General features: G+C 37.1%; 1 protein-coding gene across 10 annotated transcripts in view; it reads left to right on the forward strand.

Annotated features, from left to right (window-relative positions):
* The first annotated feature begins 5174 nt into the window (after window positions 1-5174).
* The window catches only part of gria4b (glutamate receptor, ionotropic, AMPA 4b), a 177795-nt gene continuing 155815 nt past the window's right edge, over window positions 5175-27154 (forward strand). For 5 of the 10 annotated variants that reach the window (XR_012396477.1, XM_021468771.3, XM_021468773.3 and 2 more), the window contains exons 1-2: window positions 5182-5430; window positions 7859-8017. Coding sequence is in view for 5 of the 10 variants with exons in the window: in XM_021468771.3 (XP_021324446.1) it covers window positions 5343-5430; window positions 7859-8017 (247 nt within the window). In the remaining 5 variants the exon portion in view is untranslated. Of the gene's footprint in view, window positions 5431-6833; window positions 6955-7858; window positions 8018-27154 lie in introns of those variants that run through there. The other 5 variants (XR_012396478.1, XM_073934324.1, XM_073934323.1 and 2 more) reach the window with 2 other exon arrangements.

Below are 27154 nucleotides of genomic sequence, written 5' to 3' on the forward strand. Positions count from 1 at the left end.
TAGTTGGCAGTGAGGTGTTTATGTTCCTCTGTGTCGAGTTTTTTTCGCTGGTGTTTTTTTTTTCTGAATGCTTCCTTAATGTACAAGTGGTTCAACCTATTTTATTTTGAGGCTGAAACCGGCGGACATGCAACAACTTTAACCATAAGGTAAACACAAATCAAAACTTTTCATCTGGAGTTTCTTCACAGCACTCAATACTTTTAAACACTCTCTCCAACGGACTCAAGTGGCTCTCAGTTCCGCCCACACTTGTCAGCACTTCCAAGCCGACCAATCACTTGCGCTATGAGTCGTTGTGACGTGTAGTTACATTATAGGCTGATTAATACTTCTGTGTCAAGTGCACGCGTATGCTACGCATATGCACCAGCGAAGAATCTCGACACAGAGAAACATAAATACATACTGCTAGCTAGCGTTTCAGAAGTGTATTGCAGAGCAACAGAAACAGCACGGAGAAGTATAAATGCACGACTACTCGCAAAGAAGTATACACCAGACTTATTTGAGAGGTGGACATCAGCGGCACCGACGGCCATGGCGAGGGCTATGCGTCCACGCATAGGCTGCTCCATGGCATACGCGTGCGTTTGACGCAGAAGTATAAATCAGCCTTTAGAATCAGGAGACACTGGCAGTTTAGACAACCCTGGTGGGTCAGGAGGCTCTGGTTCAGGAGGCACTGGTGGTCCAAACACCCCCAGTGGGTCAGGATGCTTAGGGTCAGGAGACACTGGCAGTTTAGACAACCCTAGTGGTTCAGGAGGCTCAGGAGGCACTGGCTGTTCAAACAATCTCAGTGGCTCAAGTTCAAGGTCAGGAGACACTGGCAGTTTAGACAACCCCAGTGGGTCAAGAGGGTTTGGTTCAGGAGGCACTGACGGTTCAGACAACCATGCTGGGTCAGAGGGCTTAGGGTCAGGAGACACTGGCAGTTCAGACAACCCCATTGGGTCAGGAGGCTCAGGTTCAGGAGGCACTGGTTGTTTAGACAACCCCAGTGGGTCAGGAGGCTTAGGGTCAGAAGACACTGGCAGTTTAGACAACCCCAGTGGGTCAAGAGGCTGTGGTTCAGGAGGCAGTGGTGGTTCAGATAACCCCAGTGTATCAGGAGGCTCAGGTTCAGGAGGAGGGACTGGCAGTTCAAACTCAATCACAGTGAGTCGGGATCAAGGCTTAGTCAGGAGACACTGTCAGTTTAGACAAACCCAGTGGGTTAGGAGGCTTTGTTTTAGGAGACACTGGGATTTTAGACACAAAAGAGTCTTTTGTTCGAGAAGCACTGGTGGTTCACACAACCCTACTGGGTCAAGAGGCCTAGGATTGGGAGACATATGGGTCACATGGCTCTGGCGACACTAAGAAGTTGCACGACTCTGACGGCAAAGGGAAGTCGCACAGCACAACAACATAACTAAAACAAACTAAAGGATAACAATACCAAACCTGTGCACACACAGACATCACATAACTGAGAAAATTTCTGAGAATGAAGGGCTAACAGAACCGGGTATACATACACAAAGCAACAATTAACTAGACAAGCTGACATAGGGGTGAAGACAATAAATAACCAAGACAATTAATAAAGAACACAAGAGAACTAACATAAAGGGGTGTGACATGAATAAACCAAACTAAAACAACAAAAACACAGACAGGCTTACAGATGCAAAGGTGGAAAAAGCTGTCACTAACAAGAGATTGACCAATAGCAAACAATCCAATCACCCAATCAAATCAAGTCTTACCCATTTTTTTCTTGTTCAAAAAGCTGTTTCACCTACCTTATTTGTTAAATGAAATCAATATATTCTCAAACAATAGACAAATGCTGGTCATAACCTATCTGAGGATTTCTCAATTGTGTTTTGTCCCTTACAATCTGTTCCATGTCTGTCTCAATTCTGTATATTTATTCACGGCTTCACTACCGTTTGCCATAGCAACATAGTAATCTTTAGGACATATAGCCTACTACTGGAGATCAAAAAACTCACATAAAACCAAACATATTTAAAAAAATCTATTTTGGTGACCTGCTGCACCATAAAGTCTAGAAATGAAGTTAAAATTGGTGAAATTTACATATTCCTTGTTCACAATCCACTCCAAACAGCAGTGATGCTCTCAGGGCATTTACACTGAAGCCTATCACTACTTCATTTCGGGACATGTTAATCAGTCAAAGTGTGTTTAAAGATGAACCTGAACACAGAAAGCGTTGTACATCTAAAGAATTAACACATAACAAATCCCAGGGCATTCCTGGACAGTATGGTTGAGTGATGGTCTGTTAATCTCATGAAAGTGAAAAAACCCATAAGTTATAGCATCCTCCATCATTTTAGGTTGGGCAAATAAGAGTAAGACAAAGTGTAAAAGGGCTATTTAATTTGTTCAATCATAACAAAAACTGTGCTTTTATTCAGTAATAACGAAAGTCAAGTAGTGCAATTTATGCTGTCTTCACTAAGAATTAACATTAGTCGATCAATGCAAGCACATCACCATTTTGGTACGAAAATATCTAAAAGTGCTATTGACAATATTTTACTGGATGTGGGTTACAACCAAAGAAATCCATATATGCAAAGAAAACAAAACTAATTAATTTACAAATTAAGTTATGTGTAATAAAATGAAATGACACAGAGGAAAGGTATTGAAGACACAAAAGGGAAGTGTAGAAAGGCAGTGAAAGCCCAGACAGCAGCTGAAATCTCTCAGTAGTTATTCAGCAATCCTCTGCCCTTCATCATTGTACATTTATATTAGCTTTTCAGTCAAACATCTAGATTACCAAGATGATGATGATAAAACTAGGTTAGACATTTTAGCAAAATAATTATCCAAAACACAGCCAAGGGAACTCTCAAATGGAAAAGAGAAAGAGAATCAAGCTGTAAAATAGCCCAGTAATCACCTGACTTGAATCCAATAGAAATCTCACAAAATAAGGATCCGATGTAATAAATGAGACCAACAGATCTATCAAAATTTTCTTTCAAAAGTTTATTTGTATTTAATTTTTTTTAATGTTTGTTTTCTTCCCCAAAATTTGGTTCAATTCGATATCAACAGCCCTTTTAGAAATATTATTCCCAGGAAAAACATGAAGTGTTTAATACTTATTTCCCCCCACTAATTCAGCTATTTCAGCACCAGCACCACACAGCATAATAGAGTTCGGTCACAAAAATGGTGGACACACTATTACAGGTGTCATCACGTAGACCCTATGGATACATTCCAATAGATAGGAAACAACTATTACATTTTAGGTTCATGACAACTAAAAAAAGTTACTCTGTTTAAGCATCATTTTTAAAGTTTAAAGGAATGTTCTCCAGTGAAGTCAGATTTTCCTCCATAATTGTTTATTTGTTGTGCAATGTTATGTGCAGTCAACATTAGACCACAGCTTCTGTTTTAAAGCATTACATCTTTTCAAACTGTAAATAGACCCTTCTTGTGGTGAAAACAGAGATTGAGCTAGCTCTTGCACATGCTCTGTTTTGAATTTGAATGGAGCTGAGCAGATTTAGGACCTTGGACAGAGACACTGCAGTTGACAGACTCTACAGAACGTCTGTTCACGCACAGTGAATGCCATGGTTGGTTAAAGCTGCCTAATTGATTTGGCCATTCAAATATCTGAGGGAGGACAAACAGCTGCAAGTGACATTTAAAAGTCACTTTTGCAAGTATTTACCCATTTGAAACAACCATGGATGGTACTGAAGAGAGTCTCTCGACTGAAGAGACTTCTGAAGTACCTCTTTTACAAAATTGTTTAGTAGTTAACTAAATTCACCAGTTTTTAAAACATTAAAGCTTTATATTTGCTTATATGGTTTTGTAATAGTTATTCAGATGAATGTCCTGGCTGGGTTTTCTAAAGCAAAGGTTTTCAATCTTTTAAATGGCACAGATTTCCAAATGATCAATCCTTTTCAGTTTGAAAACCACTCTAAAGCACCAGCTCAGGGCTTTAATTTAAAGTAGTTTTTGGTTCACCTTTTGGATTAATTGGAAGATTATTTTAAAGAAAAATCACTTTTTTTGCAACAGTTAAATCAATACATTTGAAATAAGCCAAATATCACTAACTCACTGCTCATTTTTCAAAGTGTTCCTTAAAATTTAAAACTAGAAGTTTTGCCGAAGCAGTAAGGGTGATGTGGAAAAGTAGGAAATTGAGATTGTGATGAACAGCATGATTTATGGGACTGAATAGAATAGGGAGTTAAAGACCAGAAAATTGAAACTCAGCGGTCATTCATTAAATGTCAACAAAATGTGCTAAATGACGTTAGTCTCTTTCAAGGGCCAAAATCTGCCATTTTGGCTTTCTGTCCTGTAACATTTTGTTTCAGTGTCTGAAAAGTAAGTATTTCCAGGCCCTCAAAACACAGTTGTGTAAATGTACTGACATTTAAAGGGATAGGTTATCCAAAACAGAAAATCCTGTCATTTACTCATATTCATTTGTCACAAACATGTTTGAGTTTCTTTGTTGTTAAACACAAAAGTTATTTTGAAAAAAATTTTGGAAACCTGTAACCATTAACTTCCAGTTTTTTTGAGTAAATAAATTAGTTTTTTTTATTTAATTTTAGGGTAAACTATGCTTTTAACAGTGATTAGAATGAAAAAATAAGAGCTAAAGTAGCCTATTCTCAAATTTTGTTCAATCATATTTCACAAATCTATTTTTGCGTACTTTTTGGTGTTTTACAGTTTTTACACTAAATATCTGAACTAGCCTATACACCCAGTGTTAATTGCCTTAACTGATGGCATTTCCCCATATTAATTTTATTATTTTGTGAATTTCAGTGCAGATAATAATCTGCTCATTACATCGCAGACACATCATTTCTCTGAAAGCTACTACCTGAAGCACTAAATTGCTATTACAACTAGTTCAACTTCGCGTTGTTTCAGAGGGTCAGACAATAAAGGGTGATCGCGCTGTAATTCAGCTTTCTGTCGGCTGAAGAGAAGAAGCGTGCCGTTTTGGAATACGGCACTAAATCAGACCGAACACACAAATCCCGAAGAGAACGAGTGTGTGTGTGCAGCCTATGTGATGCTGGTGAGAAGGCGCATGTGTGATGAGTGTGTGTATGTGAATGTAGACACTGCCCACCGCTGTCGCTCCCCCCATCTTGCATGTGGACCGTCTAGTACCGCCGGACGGAGTCGCACCAGGGTTCGTGCCACTGCAGGGGGAACAAAACTGGCAAAAATGGATTTCTAACAACGTTTCTCTTTTATGTCCTTTACCCAACCGACGTCATCCTCAATGTCTCTCACAAATTTGAACTAACAAAATGAGGATTTCTTGTAATCAGCTTTTATTGCTATTCTCTTGCGTTTGGGGACTCACTATGGGTGCTTTTCCGAGCAGCGTTCAAATCGGTAAGTACGGCGATGCTCCTCAAAGACGTCAAGTGCCTTAAACAGTGTCAAATGAATGACGAAAATAAGACCGTCTGCATTGGGGGTCAACTGCGAATGTCAGTGCGCAAATGATGCGGCTGGAAGTAGGTTTTGTTGTATGGCAGCATGGGGTAATTTTACTGAGAAATAGTTTGTCGGGTACTTTTTGTTTGTTTGTTTTTAGCTGTCATCCAGATCAGTGTGCCACGTTTTGGTTATGGCACAGTGCTGCAGTACTCTCCGTGGCTCTAACGGGACGTTGTTTTACTGAAGATGGATCATTCGGCACAAACGCAATGAAAGTTTATTTAAATTTGAACGAATGATTTGTAAAATCAAAATAATGCGGTTAATCGCACATCGACTTCAATGTCAGTTCAGCACCTCGTTAATGGAAAGTGGCTTAATTTATTCCAATACTGCATCAAGCCCTGTGCCATACGCTGTCAGACTCCTGGTGCCTGTTATTCCTGATATTTAGGCTAGTATTTCACGGAGAATGTAGCTACTGTTGTCTAAGGAATGTGATGTTTTAATCTTGATATAAAACTATATATATATATATATATATATATATATATATATATATATATATATATATATATATATATATATATATATTACAACAAACATTGTTTACAGTGAAAATAAAACAAAACTGGGTGATATATGGTGGTGTAAAATTTAATATTGTGTTTTTTTGTTCAGGCAAGAAAGATGTTTTTATTTTATCTTTTACATTTATAGTCTTTATCACTTAACAAATTGAAGCAATTTGGTTAATATTGGGCAAACTGGATAGAAAGCATTTGGCTCCAAAAGTAGCCAAAGTGTCGGTTTTCGTGTCACCAAGCAACACGCTGTCTGGAGTGGAATTGCCTATTAGTGGGGCAGATTTCCTTGCTCGAAGCGTTCTATAAACACTCCAATCCAGGTACACTCCGGGTTTTCCATGTCACGCTCCACGCCCATTATGCTGAATGAAGTGAAATATATAAATAAATGAAGAATAAATAAATGAATGAAATATCTGGTGATTTTCTAGCAGGGGCATAATCACATTAATTTTACAGACATTCCCATTAACTCTAAAGCACAGCTCAGTGAAGTGCAAAATTACCAGTTAAACGATTATTTGGAAAATTAATTTATGTACAGAATACTGTCCTATCTTACTATGGATTCAGAAACGTATATAGCCAATGCAGATATGTGGAAATCCTTCCACTAACAATTACCAACTATTCTAACATTCCAAAACCTTTTCAGGTATGATACAAAAATAGTTCCCATTAGATATCAATACATTACTGTTCTCATGAAAAGATGTTTGGGTTAAAGCTATTATTTCACTTAAAAGTCCATTTACACACCATGTGGTTGTTACGCATGCGCACGAGTTTGTGTATGTATTCTGGCTGCGTGTCGCTTTTGCGCTCAACACAAGCAAAAACACTGAAATACGCGTTTAGTTTCTAATATCTCTATATGTTACCGTTAAAGGTAAGTTAAGCGCTTGGGAAACACCTCTCAATTTACAACACTGGCCTCTGCCAAAGCACTTGACACATCAACCTGCGTTTATGAGCCTCTGGGATCATTTAATGTAAACTTCTCTCTTGCTTTGGATAACTCAGGTCGTGTGATAGGCCGTCAACAGTTTGCTTCCTCATGGTTTCCTACCACAGATTGATTATTAAAATGGTTTCTTTAGCTATAAAAAAGCGTTTTTGGATTAAAAGTGACGTCACTTAACAGAGTCTCTCCATGCGCGACGCACATAAGTTACGCCAATCAATGATGAAACGTGACATATTTACATTATTGATTAGCATTTGAAGGGTTAATTTTAGAATACTTTTAATTAGATCGACATGCATTTTATTGGTGAGTATGATAAGCGTTTTTACTGGGAATTTAAACTTTTTGTCGACCCCAAAAATTTACCAAGGCTATAAGAATATCTTTGCAGCATTTAACTCTAGAAAGCATATTCATGGACTGTTACAGTACACATGCATTTTCACTGTATATGGTAGGGTTGACCTACTGTAAAGGTTACTTTACTATGTTTTTTACGTTTCATTTAAAATATTACACATTTGTGTAGTGCATAATATGTTGTAATATTCCAGAGAGATGTCACATGTGTGCATAATGGGGTTATTCGCCTGTGAACGCTCAGAGTGTGCACTTGACTCATCTCATCATCTGGCATGTTATTTGAATTTCAATATCCTTGAACCATGTGTACTTTTGTACCCATACATTTCCTTTTCTCCTTATTTAAATAGACAGTTTCCCATTTGACATTTGGTGCAATGTGTTATTTTTCTGTCTTTCATTCACATCTCCCTCTCTCCTGTTTCTCTTTCCTTCTTGCTATGACTCTCCATCTTTCCTGCAGGCGGCCTGTTCATCAGGAACACAGATCAGGAGTACACGGCCTTTCGGTTGGCCATTTTTCTTCACAACACAAGCCCTAATGCATCCGAAGCCCCTTTTAACTTGGTACCCCATGTGGACAACATTGAGACGGCCAACAGCTTCGCCGTGACCAATGCCTGTGAGTTCAATTTGAAGCTGTTTACATGTACAATAATGCTGTTTATTGCCATGGCAATAGAGCTTTAGAGGATAGCAGGTAGTATCGCCTTTGTTGATGGATCTAGAGTTGATCAGAATCAATATTGGATCACTTATTATGAACATATTGACATTAGATTAAGAAGAGTAAACAATCTGAAGCATAAAACAGAAGTTCTGATCTTTTTTGAATTGTTATTGTAATAAATATTGTGTACAAACGTGGTAAATCACCATTCTTTTTAACTTCAAAGTGACGTGAAGCTAACAGAATATATATATTGTACCTGCTTTGTGAACTGAACTGTAGCCATAGTTAAGGGAATGCCTGGCCCCCGTCCAGTCAGCACTGGTGTCTCTTTGTGAAATCTGTCCTCCGGCTCTCAACTGGCACAAATACAGGCTAAGTGCATGTAGTGCACCAAGTGTACGATATATTCATGTGAGCACCCTTCCCCCAATGCCCTGAGCTGGGCTTTCTCACTGTGTGTTCATGTGTGTGAATGTTTGAATGTATTTGTGTGCAATCTGTTGACATATGTGCTGGCATTGCAGAAATTTGTGTCTGTGTTTGTATTTGAATCTTGTGGTAATACAGTCAATGTCTGCCATAGTTTGTCCATGAACCCCTTCTGTGTAGTCTCATGTTGAGGGATTGTGGGCCAGAATGAAGTCGGCTTCATATGCTGATGTCACTTTAAGAGTGCGCCATACTTTCCTAAGCATTTCCTGAGCATTTCCCGTCATGCTCAGTGGATTTTACCATAAGTTCAGGGGGTAATAGTGCAGATCAACTGTTGGTGTGCCTGGACTGGTTCTTTCTGCTTGTGCTCAATTCACTTGCTATTTCTGTCACGTAATGTTCAATACTGAGTTCTAACCACTGAATACAGTGTTCCTTATTTTCTTGTTATCTGCTGTGCTGTGATATGAAGTGATAGGAGGAGCTGTGCTTCCCAGGCAGCTGCGCTTTGTGGAAAGCAAGGTTAAAAAAAATGCAGCACAAGAATTGTATTTCTTTAACTTTCTGCAGAGACAGCACCATAAACCCAATCCAATCAAACTGGAAGGATTTTGAATTTCCCGTTACATTTAACACTATGTATTGTACAGTACAACTGATTGAAGCAGGTACACACACTTAAATTGCTTTCAATCTTATGTGGCGGGCTCAGGACTATAAAACGTTTGTCCAATCATTGCATTTGGACCAAAGGTGGGATATTATGGTCTTAAAGCTAGTGCTATTGCTAGCATGTCTCAAATTTATATAGAATGAACCTTCTCATAATATTCCCTGCAGAGTACAACAATACTGATGGAAGAAAATGTTTTGCAATATGTCATTCTAACAGAATGGATTTATGGAGTATAATTCACTTTTTTGGGGGCAGCATTGTGGCTCAATTGTTAGCACTGTCAACTAACAAGAAGAAGGTCACTGGTTTGAGTCCTGGCTGGACCAGTTGGCATTTCTCTGTGGAGTTTTTATGTTCTCCCTATGTTTGCATGGGTTGCTCCAGTATCTCCCACAGTTCAAAGACATTAACTAAACTGGCCATAGTGTATAAGTGCATGTGTAAATGTGAGAGTGTATAAGTGTTTCCCAGTACTGTGTTGCGGCTGGAAGGGGATTCAATGCATAAAAAATAGGCTGGAATTGTTTTTTGCCACAAATAAGGGACTAAGCCAAAGGAAAAGGAATGAATTTGCTTTTTTAATAATAAAAAAATAATTTTTCATTTTATACATTTTCAACTTTTATTTTTGAACCTTAAATAGCATAAATAAATTTCATTAGAACAAACATGGACAGTTTTGGGACTGATAACAACAGTTGTATTGTAATAATTATTTTTAAATCCTAAATGCTGAAATGAAGGAAATGTTTTATTTTCCTAGAATCATTTACAAATTGCCTGCTAATAATATTGTATTACCTTTTTTAAAGCATACATCTGCTGCATGCAAAATGCTGCATCATCTAAGGCGCCAATCAAAACCCTCATGGCCTGCCCTGCAGCACACATGTGATGTGGGCCAGCCAGATAAAATAATCCATAATGCATTCATTTTCTTTTCAGCTTAGTCCCTTTATTAATCAGGGGTCGCCACAGCGGAATGAACCGCCAACTTATCCAGCATATGTTTTACGCAAGGGATGCCCATCCAGCCACAATCCAACTCTGGGAAACACCCATACACTCTTGCATTCACACGCATACACTACGGCCAATTTAGCTTATTCAGTTCACCTATACCACATGACTGTGGGGGAAACCAGAGCAACTGCAGAAAACCCACACGAACACAGGAATAACATACAAACTCCACACAGAAATGCCAGCTGACCCAGCTGGGGCTGCTTCCAACTGAGCCACCGTGATCATTCATAAAAAATAAGCATTCATTTGGGGATGAATGCCAATATATCATGCATTTCTCTCTCTCTTTTTTAGTTTTATTGGCCAATGAAAATTCTTCAATTTACATTTTATTAAATTAATTTGACTTTAAAATGCAAACCACCAAGAAAATCACATCATATAAAAATTTACAAATGTATACATTCATATGAAATCGCTACTAAACCACCAAATCTGATCTCAGAAAGTATTCACCCATCAAAAGGATCGTTCACCGCAAAATAAAAATGTTCTTACCATTCACTCACCCTTTACTGTTGAGCTCAAAAGAAAATATTTTGAAGCAGCCCTTGACATCCATATTATGATTTGTTCATGCTATAGATGGGCTGGTATAAGATTCTGGTGGTATGATAACCTTGGATAAAAATATCACTGTTACACGGTATTATAATTACTGCTCTAAAATAAGTTCTTTTTAAATTGATACTTTTTCCCCTTTGAACACAATATATTTTATTTTAAGAAACATTTATAATATTTTGGAATATTTTCAAATGAATTATTGACTTCTGCTGTCTTCATAAGTTTCAATAACACTGATTTCTTTACCATCTAAAACAGCATCTTTGGATATCTTTTCTGCTGGAGATACGGTTGTTCTAAAAACTAAAATAAACTTTACAAAATATCCCTTAGGAGCAGTATAACAGAAAAATTGGGGGGTTTTAAAACGTTGCCTTCTCCAAACCGTGGTGTACCTTGAAAACGGTTATCATCCCATGCTTAATGGATACCAATGAGTTTTTTTCCCCCCCGCAGCATTCTTTAGAATATATTATTAAGTGTTCAACAGCAGAAAGAAATTGATAAAAGTTTAGAAATGCTTGAGTGTGAGTAAATTAATTCACTTTTGAGCAATTTCAACTTCTGGGTAAACTATTCTTTTAAGCACGCAGTATTTGTTTTCCTACATGTGCATTGTCATGCATGCCATTCTTCCCATCAGCTCCACACTCATTCTTGCACTCCTCTCAAATTGCTGTGTTCTCCAAGACCTGTCCTAATGATAGAGACTGCCAGTAATAATGAATTTGCCTGAAATGTATATAGCCCGATTAACCTTTTCAACAGATTGAATGCTCATGCGGTCGTTGTGGTGATTTGAGCCAGCCTGATAATTTCCTGTCCTATTACTGTGTATGAACAATCGGTTTCAGTTAAACAGATTAATCGCCCGGTCTGCCACTCGCCATTTTGAGCGTGGCGTAAATCACTGCAGAGCAGCGGCAGCTCAGCTTGTGCAGAAGTCAGACTACCAGCGTCTCACATCCTCAGCGTCTCCAGCTCTCCTCCGTGCCTGTCTGCAGCTCTGTTTGCAGTGTGTTGCACATGATGGCTTTTATTCCTCGCTGGGGAGCCATCGCTGCTACGGGAGGATGAGTAGAGGACAGATTATTCGCTTCCAATGATCTTTCTGCCTTCAGCCGCCTGCTTCCTTCCCTCCATCCTTTCAGTTCTGCAGTGTTATTTTACACAGTCGGTTGGTAAATTAAGCGGGGAATGACAAATGTGTGTTTCCGAGGAGGGTGAGGGGCAATTTTGCATAGTAGGGATTTGTGTGACCTCTAGGACAGCCGAGCAAGTGGGCCGGTTTTCAGCTTCCCAGCAGTGGGTATGTCAACTCAGCAGTACAGTGCTGATACAAGCCTCTTTTGCTGTAATTCAGTCATAGACGAGACAAGTTTGTTTCCTACTATCGTATCAGTGTGCATGATAGCATCGCCGCATGGGCATATGCCCCTCTCCACAGAGCCACACTCAGCCTATTTACTCACAGCGCCACATGAGCGAACGCTGCTCATCATATGAGCACAGCAGCTGGATGCTACAATATTGGGGCTTTTGAACTATTTAAAAACAGGGCAGCAAGGAAAACATTTGTGATGTAAACTTTTGTTCAGATTTTTTTTTTTTTGGCTTCATAGGGTCCCATGCTGAAATCTCAGATAAATCATATTTAACATTACAGTATACCACTGGATCAGGGTTTGTTGTAAAATATATGCATGTACAATAACAACGACAGCAAAAAACAAACAAACAAACAAACAAAAAGACTTACAGATGCATTCTTCTATATGCCAAAGTGATTTAGGGAACAGCTTTCAAAAATTTTAACATTGATGTTTTGCAAAGCATATGTGTGACACATTTCTGTGAGGAAAATAAACATTAGATATTATTTTGAATATGGACTTTCCCTCAGGTGTTTGCAGAATTACTCAAACAACATTGAGATGCTGTGTGATGAAATGAGTACACTTAGTAGAGGTAGGCAATCACATTATCTGTAAATATACCAGTTGAGTTGGTATATGTATCTTCATTCTAATTAGTATCATGAATTTCCTATATAGTATCCTAAAATTCAGATAAAAGTACAGTAAGTGGTTTGAAAATAATTATAGCTGTAAGTCAGGGAAGTTTAATTTTTAACCTTTTAAGGTCCAAGCTGTTTTTTTTACTTGCATTTTTTATTTCTCTTTGCTATTTGAGCTTATTGGAACCTAATTAGAATAAAACCCTATGTATCATCTTTTGATATGATGTACTTTTAGAAAAAAATGATGTCCATATATATGGACTCGTTGTCCGAATTTACATAAACCACTTTTTCCTGACTGTTTTGTAATGCATATTTAACGTACTGTAGACTTTTTTTTTTTTTTAAATATGTTTATGTTTTACTTATGAGAGTAAAAACACATTTTTTCCCAGTTTGGACAGTTAAAAATAGATATATAAAACATTAAAAAAAATAAAAATATAAAACATTCATAGTATTTTAAATAGCTAAAATGTGCTGTATTATATTTTTCCATTTTCCCATTTACAAGTATAATTAGAAACACTTTTTTCTGTTATAGCACAGCTGCAAGACAGAGAGAAAAAGTAAATATATGTTCACCATTAGTAATCATTAATCAAAGCATTTGCTCTATTAAAATAAATAATCTACATGTTTTAATCTTATAATTAATGATATTTTAGAAATATTGTCCATTTTTTTCCCTTTTCTGTCATTTATTTCTCAATTGCTTATCATTTTATTAATTTTTTATATACATATCTAAAATTCTTTGGCATTCAAGTTTGATTTAAACTTGAAAGAGAAGCAGATTTTACCTGTCAATGGGTGCACATGGCTCCTGAATAGCATAAAAGTAAGAGAAATAGTGGATTTCGTTTTTATTTCAACAGTCTTTTACTTTAATCTATTGAAAAGAAACCGTGTCATAATTAATAAAATTATTGTTAAAAATTAAATTAGTTTTGTTTGTCATATATAGTTAGTTATTTATGTCATGTATGAGTGAATGATGTTTCAGTTCGGCAAACACCGCAAGTATATTTTAAACCTGTGGGAAGCACTGTTTATAGTTATAAACAAGATGTCATTTAAATTTAAAATTATAACAAGTTCTTCGTTTCATACTTAAAAATAGAATTATTATAGATGACTGAGTCAAAGGAAGGAATGAACTGCAGATTTTAACTTACTAAGTGACTGTAATATGACTTATGCGATTTAGATTTTTTACATGCATGTGACTTCCTAGACTTTTTTAATCTTTGCAGATTGATGATTTTATTAACATTGACTGCTGTTAAAATCTGCTCCACCACCACCACAAACAACTTCACTCTAGTTATGCCATGAGTTTGAGATGATTTTACCTGTTTTTTGTTTGTTTGTTTTCCCCCCAACCATCGGCTCATGTTTTACTGACCCTTTGGCAGCCCATGTATCCTTGATTTGCCCTTTTTCCAGAGCATGTAATTATCATATTTGCAGTACCATTTGGCACCACTAGTGGCTCAGAGACAACAAAATACACCTAAAATCCTGTGTACAGCCCTTTTATTATGGTGCTCTTTCATTTATAGCTCAATTCTCTGAACAGATTGTTAGAGGGAAGCTGTAGAGGAGCTATAAAACTGTATGGAAACGGTGTGCAAATGAAAGTATTCTGCAGTGCCTTTGTTCTCCTCCATCTAGTTTTAAAATGTATGAAGCTTTCAATCAGGCCCCCATGAAGACCGCGAGAGTCTCTTTGCTTTGTTTGGACTGTCAACAGAGAGGATTATGTGCCAAACAGATAGGGCTGTGTCCATGTGTGTGTTTAAAGCCACGACATCCCTCTGTCCCCATCGTTCTCCCAGACGGCTTTCTCTTCCAAGGGGTTTGGCTACCCAAAAAGAAAAGAAAAAATAGGAAGATAACCACACGAGCCAAGCGGTGACGAAAATAGCCAGGGGCTTATGGGGACTGTTTCTCCAGATTGGATCCCTCTGTGAACAGAATCCATATCTCTGTCCCTCCCTCCGTCTCTATCTTTCTGTCCCACGGATCGAGTATTTTAACATGGCAACTCTCAGTCTGTGTTTCCTCCAACTTGCTCATTAATGTGTGGGTCTGATGTTTGCATAAGTCTCACTGTAGTTCCTGAATCAATAGTTGTTTCCTGCAAGCCATCTGCAGTGAGAGTGAAGAGGCGCTGAAAATCTCCAGTGATCTCGAGTTGTTTGACAGAGTCATGCTTCCTACTGGCAGCTCAAGTTCTCCTTTTAGTGACAGAATGAAAACTGTATTGACAAAGATTCATCAATAATTGGAAGCTGTGTCAAACTTGGAAAATCTCCTGTTGTTTTTAGTACATTTTTGATTCTCAAGAAAGGGGCTGCATGATGAATCATATTCAAATCGCATTTGTGATTAATCAAAAGCTGCAATTGTCATGCGCATCTTGTCAGGGAAGCACAGTTGTGTGATCAGTAGTAAATCTACTTTGAAGGCCAGAGGGCACTCTTGCATGGATAATCCAAACACCAATGAAGAAAAAACCTTTTCCTATAGTGATTGATGAATAAACAGAAAATTCAACTGCTTTTATTGATTCAACAAAATCATCAAGTCAAGTCAAACTTTATTTATAGAGCTTTTATGGAACAAAATCAATGCCAAACGTATTGAAATAAAAAGCTTGTAAAATAGCACTAACTGAAAAAAATAATACAATGAATTAACAATTACTCTTATAACTCCACCAGTCCGAGCAGGGATGAACCTGCGATACCTCAATGGGAGACGCTTAATGAGGAGGCGAAAGATCACTGGATCACCTCTTGAGATCTGAGGAATGAGGTTTATCTGATCACAAGCTGGCTTGTATTACATTAGGATTAATGTTAATGCCCAAAACATTGTTTACACACTGGCCTACTCATAATCCTTTTATTAGCCTACTTATAATGTCCAAGACTGATATTAATATTAAATGCTACTTTTTTGCCTTTATTATCTTTTTTTCCTCACCTATTTACTGGTTTAAAAATCTTTAATTGTTCTATCTCCACCTGCTGGTAAAAAGCAATTTGCAAACTATCGAATCTGCTATCTGCAATCAATTGCTTTTCCTGCAGTTCCCGGATGTAATGTTGAATTTTAACAGCCGAATTTGAGCCACTGAATTTATGGAAGCAAATTTTTAAACTAAAAATAAAATTTGCTGAAAATTGCCTTTTGAATATTATACTTCGTGTTTTTTGACAGAACTGAATATTTTGGAAGTGAAATCTGGAAGTTGAATATGAAGTATGAGATCGTGTTTTGACTTAAAATATTCACAGCTTAAATAAACAGCTGTGTTAAATTTCAGGACCTAAAATTACAAACATTGGCAATTCAAGTCACAACAATGCAAGCAGTTGTTAATTCATTGTAATACTTTTTAGTTAGTGCAATTCAACAAGCTTTTTATGTCAATACTTTTGACGCTGATTTTGTTCTATATACTTTACGAGTCAAAGTGCTGTACAGAAAATACAACAAAACAAGCATAGTGGTTAATAAAATATATCAGATATACTTCGCATTCATTTTTATAGTTGAGGTGTGGACTTTTCTATTCTTTATTTTTATTTATTTATTTACTTACATTTTTTAGAACAGTTTCTTTGTTGTTTTTGTTATACTTTTTTCTTTTGAGTAAATAATCCTGAAGTGAAGCATAAAATTAATGTTTTAATGTAATTTTAAATTGAATGTATTTAATAATAAATTAATAAAATTTCAGTTGTTCTGGATGCCTCAAATCAAAGTTTATTTCTAAAGTACACTTAATTACAGCCTTTGGTCGATCAAGGTGCTGTACAATAGCAGTAGCTGGTAAAAAACAGCAATGAAATACAATAAAAACAACAATACAAAACAATAGTAAAAACAGTAAAAGTTTCTAAGAAAGAAGCAATTTAGGATTGCCTGGCTCTGTCATTAGGGTATATTACATGAACTCGCAAAAAGATTTTTTTTAAGTCTTCAACGTCGATTTAAAAATAGATAAAGTGGGTGCTATTCAGATTTTTAATGGTAACTTATTACATAGTTTCGGACCCACAACGGCAAAGGCTCTATCGCCCCTGAGACCAGATTGCAATAGATGGCAGTCGAAATGTGATCTAAGTAAGAGGGTTTGGATTTAAAACATGAAAAAAAAAATATTGTGAATAACTGTCATCAGTAAAAAATACAAGAATTAACTTTTACTCACAATAACTAACAATGTTCATTCTTTCATTCATTTTTTTTTTTTTTTGGCTTAGTCTTATTATTAATTAGGGGTCGCCACAGTGAAATAAACTGCCAACTTATCCAGCACACGTTTTACACAGCAAATGTCCTTCCAGCCGCAAAGCAGTACACACTCCTATTTCCATCAGTAGCCATGTTTTTAATATCAGGCAAATGCTAACATACTAGTGTGTGCTAAAGCTAGCTCCATTGTCTTTTCCAGGGCTTGATCAGGCCTCCTCAGGGCTTCCTCTGAGACACTGGTCAAGATTATTTTCCCATGGAATAGGCTAAAGCTGGACTCAAAGCTAGAGTTTATCGGTTAGGATTCAGTTAGTGAAACTGCTCATTTCCAGTGTTTTCATATCAGGATAACAACTAATATTTAACATTTACAAACAATTCAAATGAGTTCAGCTCAAAACACTGTTTCAAACATCAGCAAGTCCACACAGTCAAAAGTTACATATACTTGGTTACTGTAAATTCACAACATGTTTTTAATCTTCCTATTTTCATTATTATTCACCATCATCAAAAGTCTGCAATGTGCCGACATGTTTTACCAAATGCATGGTAGTCTCACTCTGTTGAGCCGTTTCCTCTTTTCGCCCCTGGAGGCAGGGCTCTGGACACCCTTTAAGTGGTCGGGATTCACCTCGTGATTGAAAGTCTCGGGCGGCCGGCTCTCTGAGGATCCTGAGGAGTATTTTTGGGTTATGTTCGATCCTCCAGCTTCAGTGGGTTTCGGCATCCATCTGAATGAGTTCTGGGTGAGCATTTGTAAATAATGAAGGGACAGAGGTGACTGTTTGGGCTTTTGGGAATGTATGAAAGGAAGAGGAGGGGTGTGTAGCAGTGCAGGATTTTCTCGAACAAGACATTAATATGGCCAGACAGTGCAAAGAGCACACAAGGATTCAAAACAGAACACAGCACTAGGGTAAATGATAACTGTAGTGAAGCTATTTAATGGTGCAAAAGCTTTTGAACTATTTATTTTAAATATTTATATTATACGATTAATGAATTAATTAATGTAGTTAATGAAACTACTGAACATCAAGGGGAAAATAAGGTGATGAACAGTAATTCAGTCTTACAGACTAAAATTCTTTTAATATATGTATTTATAAATGTGTAAACTTGTAACAAATTTTTATGTACATTTTTATATTGCATTATTATATTGCATTATTATATACAACTATTACTAATGGGCCCAAAGTGTGCCAAGAAAATATCCCCCACAACATTACACCACCACCAGCACCAGCCTGAACCATTGATATAAGGCAGGATGGATCCATGCTTTCATGTTGTTGATGCCAGTTCTGACCTTACTATCTGAATGTCCCAGCAGAAATCGAGACTCATCAGACCAGGCAATGATTTTCCAGTTTACTATTGTTCAATTTTGGTGAGCCTGCGAATTGTAGCCTCCGTTTTATGTTCTTAGCTGTCAGGAGTGGCAACTGGTATGGTCTTCTGTTGCTGTAGCCCATCTGCATCAAGGTTTGACGTGTTGTGTGTTCAGAAATTCTCTTGCATACAGTACCTCTGTTGTAACGAGTGGTTATTTGAGTTACTGTTGCCCCTCACTGAAGCCAAGGAGGGCTGAGCCTGGTCAGTACCTGGATGGGAGACCACATGGGAAAACTAGGTTGCTGTTGGAAGCGGTTTTAGAGAGGCCATGAGGGGCGCTCAACCTGTGGTCTGTGTGAGTTCTAATGCCCCTGTAAAAGTGAAGGGGCACCATCTTTTAGATGAGACGTTAAACCAAGGTCCTGACTCTCTGTGGTCACTAAAAATCCCATAGCATTTCTTGTAAAGAGTAGGGGTGTAACCCCGGTGTCCTGGCCAAAGTCCCTCAATCATCCCTTATGATGATGACCTTCCAATCATCCCCATCCAACGAATTGGCTCTATCGCTGTCTCTTCACTCCACCAATAGCTAGTGTGTGGTGAGTACCCTGGCGCTGTTGTCCTTTAGCTGCCGTCACAACATTCAAGTAAATGCTGCACAATAGTGGTGGTGTGGAGAGACCCCTCTCATGATTGTGAAGTGCTTTGGGTGTATGGCCATACACAATAAAATGCACTATACAAATACACATTACACTACATTACATTCTATCAGCTCTAACCAGTCTCCTCTGGCATCTACAAGGCACTTGTTCCCACAGAATTGCCACTCACTGGATGTTTTCTCTTTTTCAGACCGTTCTCTGAAAACCCTAGAGATGATTGTGCGTAAAAGTCCCAATAGATCAGCAGTTTCTGAAATTCTCAGACCAGCCTGTCTGGCACTAACAGCCATGTTAAGTTCAAAGTCACTTAAATCACCTTTCTTCCCCATTCTGATACTTGGTTTGAACTCCAGCAGATCGCATTGACCAAATGCATTAAGTTGCTGCTATGTGATTGGCTGATTAGAAACTTGTTACAAACAGTTGGACAGGTGTACCTAATAAAGTGCCCGGTGTGTGTGTGCCTGTTTGTGTGTGTGTATATATATAACAGAAATATAATAAAATACAAAACACAATAATAAAACAGAAAAAAGCACAGTGAACTTGTAATTTTTCTAAAACTTAAGATATAATTTAAGTATTTTTTTTTGTTGTAATAATATTAATATTTTTAAATGCTATACTTTATTATTTATCAGTGATGAAGGAGCTTAGGGTAAGTTTAGTTTTCAGATAGGTGCTTCTCAGCATTGACACGGAAATAATTGAACAGTGTACCTTCACAGTCTTACCAATATTGATCCATTTGTCTTGTATTTGGATCTCACACAACAGTGTTTTTTTCATCAAAATTCAATTTTCCCCATGATAAAAAAATGCTTGGTTGTCCCCCGAAGCATTTGTGGAGTTATCCTTTACCAAGTGCATTTGCCGAGGCCAGGTAGTCTCCATGTATTTTTTCAATGCTCTCTCCTGCATCTATCTTCGCACTGCGCCAATATCTCCGAAGATTAGAGCCTTTGTATAAACCTCAAAGTGTTCGCTTCACTGAGCAGCTGTCTCCATCGAGGCCAGGTAGAGCCGATAGATTGGAAACCCTCTGAACCTCTTTCAAAGTGGCTTTATCTCCCTGTGGGATTCTTACCTATGGCATCTTCCTGCGTCCTCCGAGCTGGAATGATGGATCACCTTAGACCCACACACAAGGATGGCAGACAGGCAGGAATGGCTTGATGCTGGCGAAGGGCTACTTGTCCGTCAATTCTCCTCTGGCAGATCCAGTGCTTTGTCAGCCTCCTTTTATATATATTTTTTAAGCCAGCGGATCAGACCGTCGCTACAGGGGAAACACAGATGCATGGACCGCTTGCACATGGTTGTGGATGTTGGGAAGGGTCAAGGTTAACTCGTGAGGGAAATGTTTTCTCCTGGACCACAAAAAAAAACATTACTCTTGTTGTATTCCCAAGTCCCTTCTGCTAAAACCTTGGCAATCTTTGGTTACCATTATGTAAGCTTTTGGATGGACAATGCTCAGAATATTGTATTGTATTTATGCTATTGGTATAGTATTAACAGGGTTTAATATTAAGAGCCGGCTCCAGACCACAACTAAAGCCTTGTTTACACTGCAGGCCATTATTACCGATTCCAAGTAAATTCTATCTATTCTATGTATTATTTTTATTGGATTGTCAGTTTACATAGGCTTTTATATGACCCACATCAGAATTGTGTTTTGGACTCTTGCTATAACATTTGAAAGTATTTTGTTGGTGGCTTAAATAAAAAAATAACCTACAAATAGTCTCTACATAATTTTCAGTCATGGTTGGTTATTTTGTTTTTAGTAAAAAATTTTTTTTATTTTAGTTTAGTATTTTAGTTATCATACAACTGAAACATAACATAACTTCCAGCCAAGTAGCTCTGACATGCAAATGTTGAGTGTGCACTACAGAAATGCACGGTGCCATTTAAAAGTTAAATCAGGGTATCCGCTGGGTCTTTAAAAGTCTTAATGTCTTAAATTTCTAAAACTTAAATTCAAAGGATTATTTTGTTGTAGGTCTTAAATCATTTTAAACATGTCTTCATTTTAAAAGTCGTCAAAGTTACCCAATCACCCCAACACCCATCCAATCACCAACAATCCATCTAAATAGTAATTTTTTATTGCAAAAAGGTGTTTATTTCACAACAGCTGTAAGACATTTTACAGCAAATTCTTTTAATTAAAGTCCCTAATCAGGAAAATGAAACTAAAAACAATTCCACAATTCCACAATTCCTCACAATAATAACAGCAACATATCCCTTCACATGATCTTTCATTTACACAAAAAACTATTTACAGAAGTAAGCGTGAGAGCATATAATAATTATAAATAGGCATGAAACTTAAGGTTTTATAAATTAAAAAAAAAAGTCTATACAACTAGAGTTTTTTTTTTTTTTGACACATTAAAATGTGGTTAAAAAATAAGAAATAACTACATTTGTTTTTTTTGCTATTAGATCAACTAGGCCATTACAAAAAAATCATTAGTGTTTAGCCCCACTGAAGTCTACAATCTCATTCATAATAGTCTTGAAAGGGTCTTAAAAAGTCTTAGATTTAGCTTTATGAAACCTGCAGAAACCCTGTAAATGGAAAATTGCCTCTGTTGGCTGACTGACTAAAAATTATTTAGCGATCCTTAATCCTAAAAAGTAGATAAAAATTCTCATTCTTTCCTGTGCGCCTCTGATCGGCACACACTTATCTAGCACATGCTTATTTCCAAGGTGAGATGTGCACCCACATCATTTAAAAATAAACAATCATTTCATTTCTGTCATGACTGACAATCGTTTCTCTATCTTTTTACTGAAAGTAATTGCTTATAGATATGAAATTTTTGATTCATCTACAGTTGTGATCAGGTTATAAAGCAACACTACACTTTTTTTTTTCGTTTTGAAAATAAGCTAATTAAACATCTCCCAAGAGTTAAAGGTGCAGTGAAATTGCACAGTGCCTGAAATTCTTGCAACCATGGAGACATTTCTGAGAGATGATTCAGAACTATTTTCAGGCACTGCGTAATATACTTGCACCTCTTGCTACCATGGTATGGCAGCAGAGTTCCTTGATTATTACACTGGAATGCTAGTAGTTTCTAGTAGGGCTGCACGATTTGGAGAAAAAATCTAATTGTGATTTATCTGATCAAAATTGCTATTTTCCATTTAAAATACGAGTTACTATAATTTCATAAATGAGCTACATGTTAGATGTGGTGGTTTTAATAATAACAAAGAAAGACCAAGCACAATCAAAGTATGCTACACTATGCTTCCGTTTATTTAAAACCATTTTTTTAAAACCATTTTTTTTTATCAATCAAAACTCAAAAACATGCAACATGAGCCTTAAAAGCAAATAAACAAATGTAAATATTGTCCCGCTTGCTTTTTGAGCATTTTCAAGCAAGTTTTTAGACGCCTATGGTTAGTCATTGTGTTCCCACACTCAACAGAAAGGGCTGTGATTGGCTCTAATGGTCATTTTGGCTTTGGCGTTATTCACAGATGAGTGATGTGGATGCAGAAAAATGGCTCCAAGTACAGTCTATTGACATAATAATGTGCAGTTATCACAGCTGATTCATGATAGACGCTGTGGAGAAAAGCCCTAGTTTCTAGTCATATCAGCATAGAAAATTGCAAATTTTCTTGTTCCATTTTTTTCTTGTTCCATTTGTCCTATAACCACAATGTAACTACAGTCAAATAGTAAATAGGATTTAAATAGGGAAATTATCTAAACTCTTTGGTAATTTTTTGACCGAGATGCTAATGGACCAATCTGTTACTGTGATCTTTGCTAAGCTAAGCCAAAAGTGCTCCTGCCAACTTGGAGATCGGCTGAATAAATTGAAAAATGGTAAAACACACCTTTTTTTTTATCTCTAGGGGAGTTTAAATAATAAGTAGAGAGTTTCTTCAACAATTAGTGGAATCTTTAACAGTGTTGTTTTAGACCCCGTTTACATGTTTTAGTTTTAAAACGGCGTTTTAAAATGAAAGCAATCCACGTCCATACTGGCGTTTCATCTAGGGCTTCTGAAAAGATCTCCTTCCATACTACACTGCTGAAAACGCACAGCACATGACCACACACACTCTGGCATGTGCTGGAGCACACATCGTCTGAGCTCCAGGCAGTCAGCGGGTGCTTTGAGCACACCTCCTAGGTGAGAGCAGCGCACGTTAGACAGTTTATCAGGGATCTTGCACTGGATTTTCATCTCACTATAAGTGATATTTAATTTATCTTGTTTCTATCTACTGGCCTTTTAAATGTATTACTTGTTCTTAGGTAACACGTTTTAACTGAGCACAAAGAAAAGTTAATATGTTAGTTCATGTAACCACGTACACTGATTCTGCATATTGACTGATTGCTTCAGAGTAGTGTGGGCAAAAGTACATGTAGCAAAACGTATGTCTTTTAAAACTAAAATGTATTAGTGTAAACGGGGCATTAGTGATGCAGGATAAAAGTTGCTAGATTGACGTGTACTTCGAAGCCTGAGTCTGAGCCTATGATAAGCATTATATAGCAGGATGCTTGGCAGAATCAGTATAAAGCAACTGACAAAATCATGTGTGATGAGCTCTCTAAATTGTTATCATTGCAATTAAGAGTCATCCTGATTATGAATACATTTGCCACGAATGAAGATGACTTTCAACAAGGAGTCACAAAGTATTTCTACATAGTCTCTGCTGGCTTATTTCCACTGTTGTTGCTATTCTTTAAAGGATTAAGTAAATTACATGATCTCCTTATCCCCCCCTGCATGTCCTTGTTTGTCCTGTGCCTCCGATAGCAGCGATTGATGAAGTATATGCGTCGCCTCAGATTATTTTTATTGCTGAATCACATTTCTTGGGTAATGAGATAACAGCACGACATCTGCAGCTATTTTGTCTTACTATGTAGTAAAATTGCTTTTGTTTGTTAGATAGATTCGTCATTTGCCATATGGCACGGTTAAAGTGTTTGATCGTTCATGGCCTGCAGCCCCAACCTCGTCTGCAGCGACTGTATCAGCACTACACACCTCCATCTTGATATGAGTCAGTCAACCACCCCTGCGAACCAGAGATTCAAAATGATGGAGAGGTGGAGACAGCCAAATGAAAAGCTATGGATGGAGGGATGGATAATGCAACAAAGAGCTGACACAGGAGAAAATATGAATAAGTGCCTGCTGGTGAGGAATGGCACAGAGTACAAGACCAGACAGGTTTATTATTCTAGGCGTCGTTTGGATTTTCTAGTTTACGTACATTGAAATTTTTATATTTTCACTTTCAACTTGACCAGCACAGATTAACAGCAAACAAGGATGTGATTTTGGCTTCTTATTAGAGAAATATGGAAGGAGAAGATGGAGAAGCATTTAAAGGGTGAAATGGAAATGCTCAGTGTGGAATGCAACTTAAGGAATGCAGTGTCATTTTAAGGTTAATGTTAGCATTTTAGTGTTTACTTAAACATTTTAACATTATATTATTTATTACTATTTTGAACAGCATTTAATTGCTGTATTTTCAGTATTATTTTTATTTTAGTTGTTTAAGGCATTTTGGTTTTTGTTTTCTTGGTTAAAATGTATTTAAGAAGTATTTTATTTTGTTTAATTTTGCTTTAATAATTTTAGTGCTTTATGTTGGCACCAATAGCCTCATGGGTAGTTTAGCGACATGTAGCGGCATTGAGTTTGTGTACTGGCTCACGGACCTTTCCAAATTTCATCATGATTTGAATCATATACAGTGTTAAGTGTCAAATAATTTCTCAGACATTGCTTTAAATTTATCTTACAGTATATGCAAATGGCCTAAATACACTTGCAGTTTTCTTACTTATTCAGATGATTGTTAAACTACTTATTAGAGTGCAACAGTTGGTTCTGTAAGTAAAAGCTACATTGCACCATAGACTGTAAAAAATGCCACCTATAGGTTTCTAAAGGTTTAGATACGTTTCAAATTAAGCTACAAGTGGGCGAGGCCAGTCGTCGCTATTTTGTTTATGGGTTATTTTGTCAACCAGGGTTAACCAAATAAGGGCAAAGAGGTGGAGCGCAAGCAGAACTGGATTTTTTTTATGAAATCCAGACAAAACACTGTATGACAGTGTTTCAGATGACTGTTCTAAAGCCTACAGCTAATCAACCCTTCAGATTCTGGAGTGTATAACAGTTGTAAATAAAGTTATACAATAATAAATTATCTGTATATTATACTGTATATATTATATATAAATTAAGTATATTAGTGTTGCACTTACCTGGGAAATGGAGGCCACATGAATGGTTTGTGAGCATAATTAAGTGCACTGAGCATGCCATATTATCTGATAATTGTAAGAAATAATTCCGAAAGACAACTGACTGTGTAAAGCCACATAAAATAAAACAAAAATATGATGTATATGCTGAGTTCAGCGGCTAATCAGCTGGAATGATGTGACTGCAACCAGCGAGACCTAGCTGTCATTCAAGTGGCCCTACCCTTAATTATGCAGACTTAATTTATAAAAAAGAGTTATAAAAAATCACCCTCCTTTACAGTTGTCATCAAGTGTAATATTAGCTATATACACCAAAATCGTTTTTTTGTACCAGGCTGTAAAGTTGGCCATTTTCAATAGAAATGTGCCCTATTATGGAGCCAGGCCTAGTGGAATTCTGATGAATTGCAGTTTCAGTTACTTCTGTATTAGCTTCATGAGGGAGAGCGGGATGTTGCCACTTGCATAGCACATGCTATTGTATTTCAAATTACACCAATCCATGAGTTGCTGTTTGATGTTTAGCGTCCACTCTCATGTCAGTGTCCAATCCCATAAAGCACCATTCCCTGTACACAGTCTAAAAGGCTTGTCTTTATTAGTCTAATGAGTTATGGATGTGTTGTGGGCATAACATAAATTAAACCGGAGTCTCATTTCCCATTCTCTTAAAGAGCAATGTGCAAAAGTGCTATTGAAAATTTGCTATAATTTGCTACATGGCAGACTTTGTTAGCAGAAAAACGAAATGCTTTACTTGGGAGGAAACTTTTCAGCTTGTGTGATTTACCCTTGTGTAATTATGTAGACAAATTTTTTTTTTTTTACATTTGAAACCTTTCATGTTTAAAGATGCATGTGTGCCGCAACACATCTTTGTGTGTGTAATAAGCAGCATGTTCTTGCATTGTGGACCAGCCTTTAGGCACATATCACTAGCATGCCTTTTTAAATAAAAATAAAAAAACTGCGCCATTAATGTTAGATCAGCTTTTAGTTGGTCAATGGCTTGACCTATTTCAGTTGCCTCAAAATAACAACGTAACAACAATGTGCCTTAGCACACATCCTTTTCAGATCATCATGCCCATGGTTGCACAAATGGGTGCAAATGCATTTGCTATTTAAACAATGTGGTGCAGGACATGAACATGATACATGCTCTGGGCTGAAACTCGTGAAAAACACTTGTGTTGCACTTAGTGATGGTTCGGTCTTGAATTGTTCATTCATTTTGTATGACTTAAAACGATGAGCCCTCTCAGGGAGTTATTCGCTCTTTTGCGCACATGCACATTTTTGCAGGTGGAGTGAAAGATTACTTCCTTTTTCGATTACTTCCTTTCTTCAATCGGGTTTGAGTCGTCATTCATCACGTAAAAGACAGAAGCCAATCATATGCATTTAGAGTGGGGAAAAGATCTGATCCGCTAGTTTCTCGAGACCACCGTTTGAGTCATCTCTTCTTTACATGCTGTCACGTGATGAACGAATGACTCAACCAGAAGACTTGAAAGCTGATCTAATCATGCCTCTTTTTGGCTCATACCGTGTGCTTTAGTTAAGCTTACATGGGACTGTCAGAGTGAAGACCTTTCAGAAGAGGTTAGCTGACATATTCATAGACAAAAGACCATGTAAACAATAAATTATTATTTTTTCTTTCTTATAGCATTTTAGTTATGATTTTTTTGTAGTCTGATCAACATGTAGTTGTAGATGAGTTTGGAAGCAACTCGTAACATTTTAATAATATTTTGGCAAATTGAGCGAAATGACTGAAAAAGATTCATTC

This window comes from Danio rerio, chromosome 21, assembly GCF_049306965.1.
Source record: "Danio rerio strain Tuebingen ecotype United States chromosome 21, GRCz12tu, whole genome shotgun sequence".
Lineage (NCBI taxonomy): Eukaryota > Metazoa > Chordata > Actinopteri > Cypriniformes > Danionidae > Danio > Danio rerio.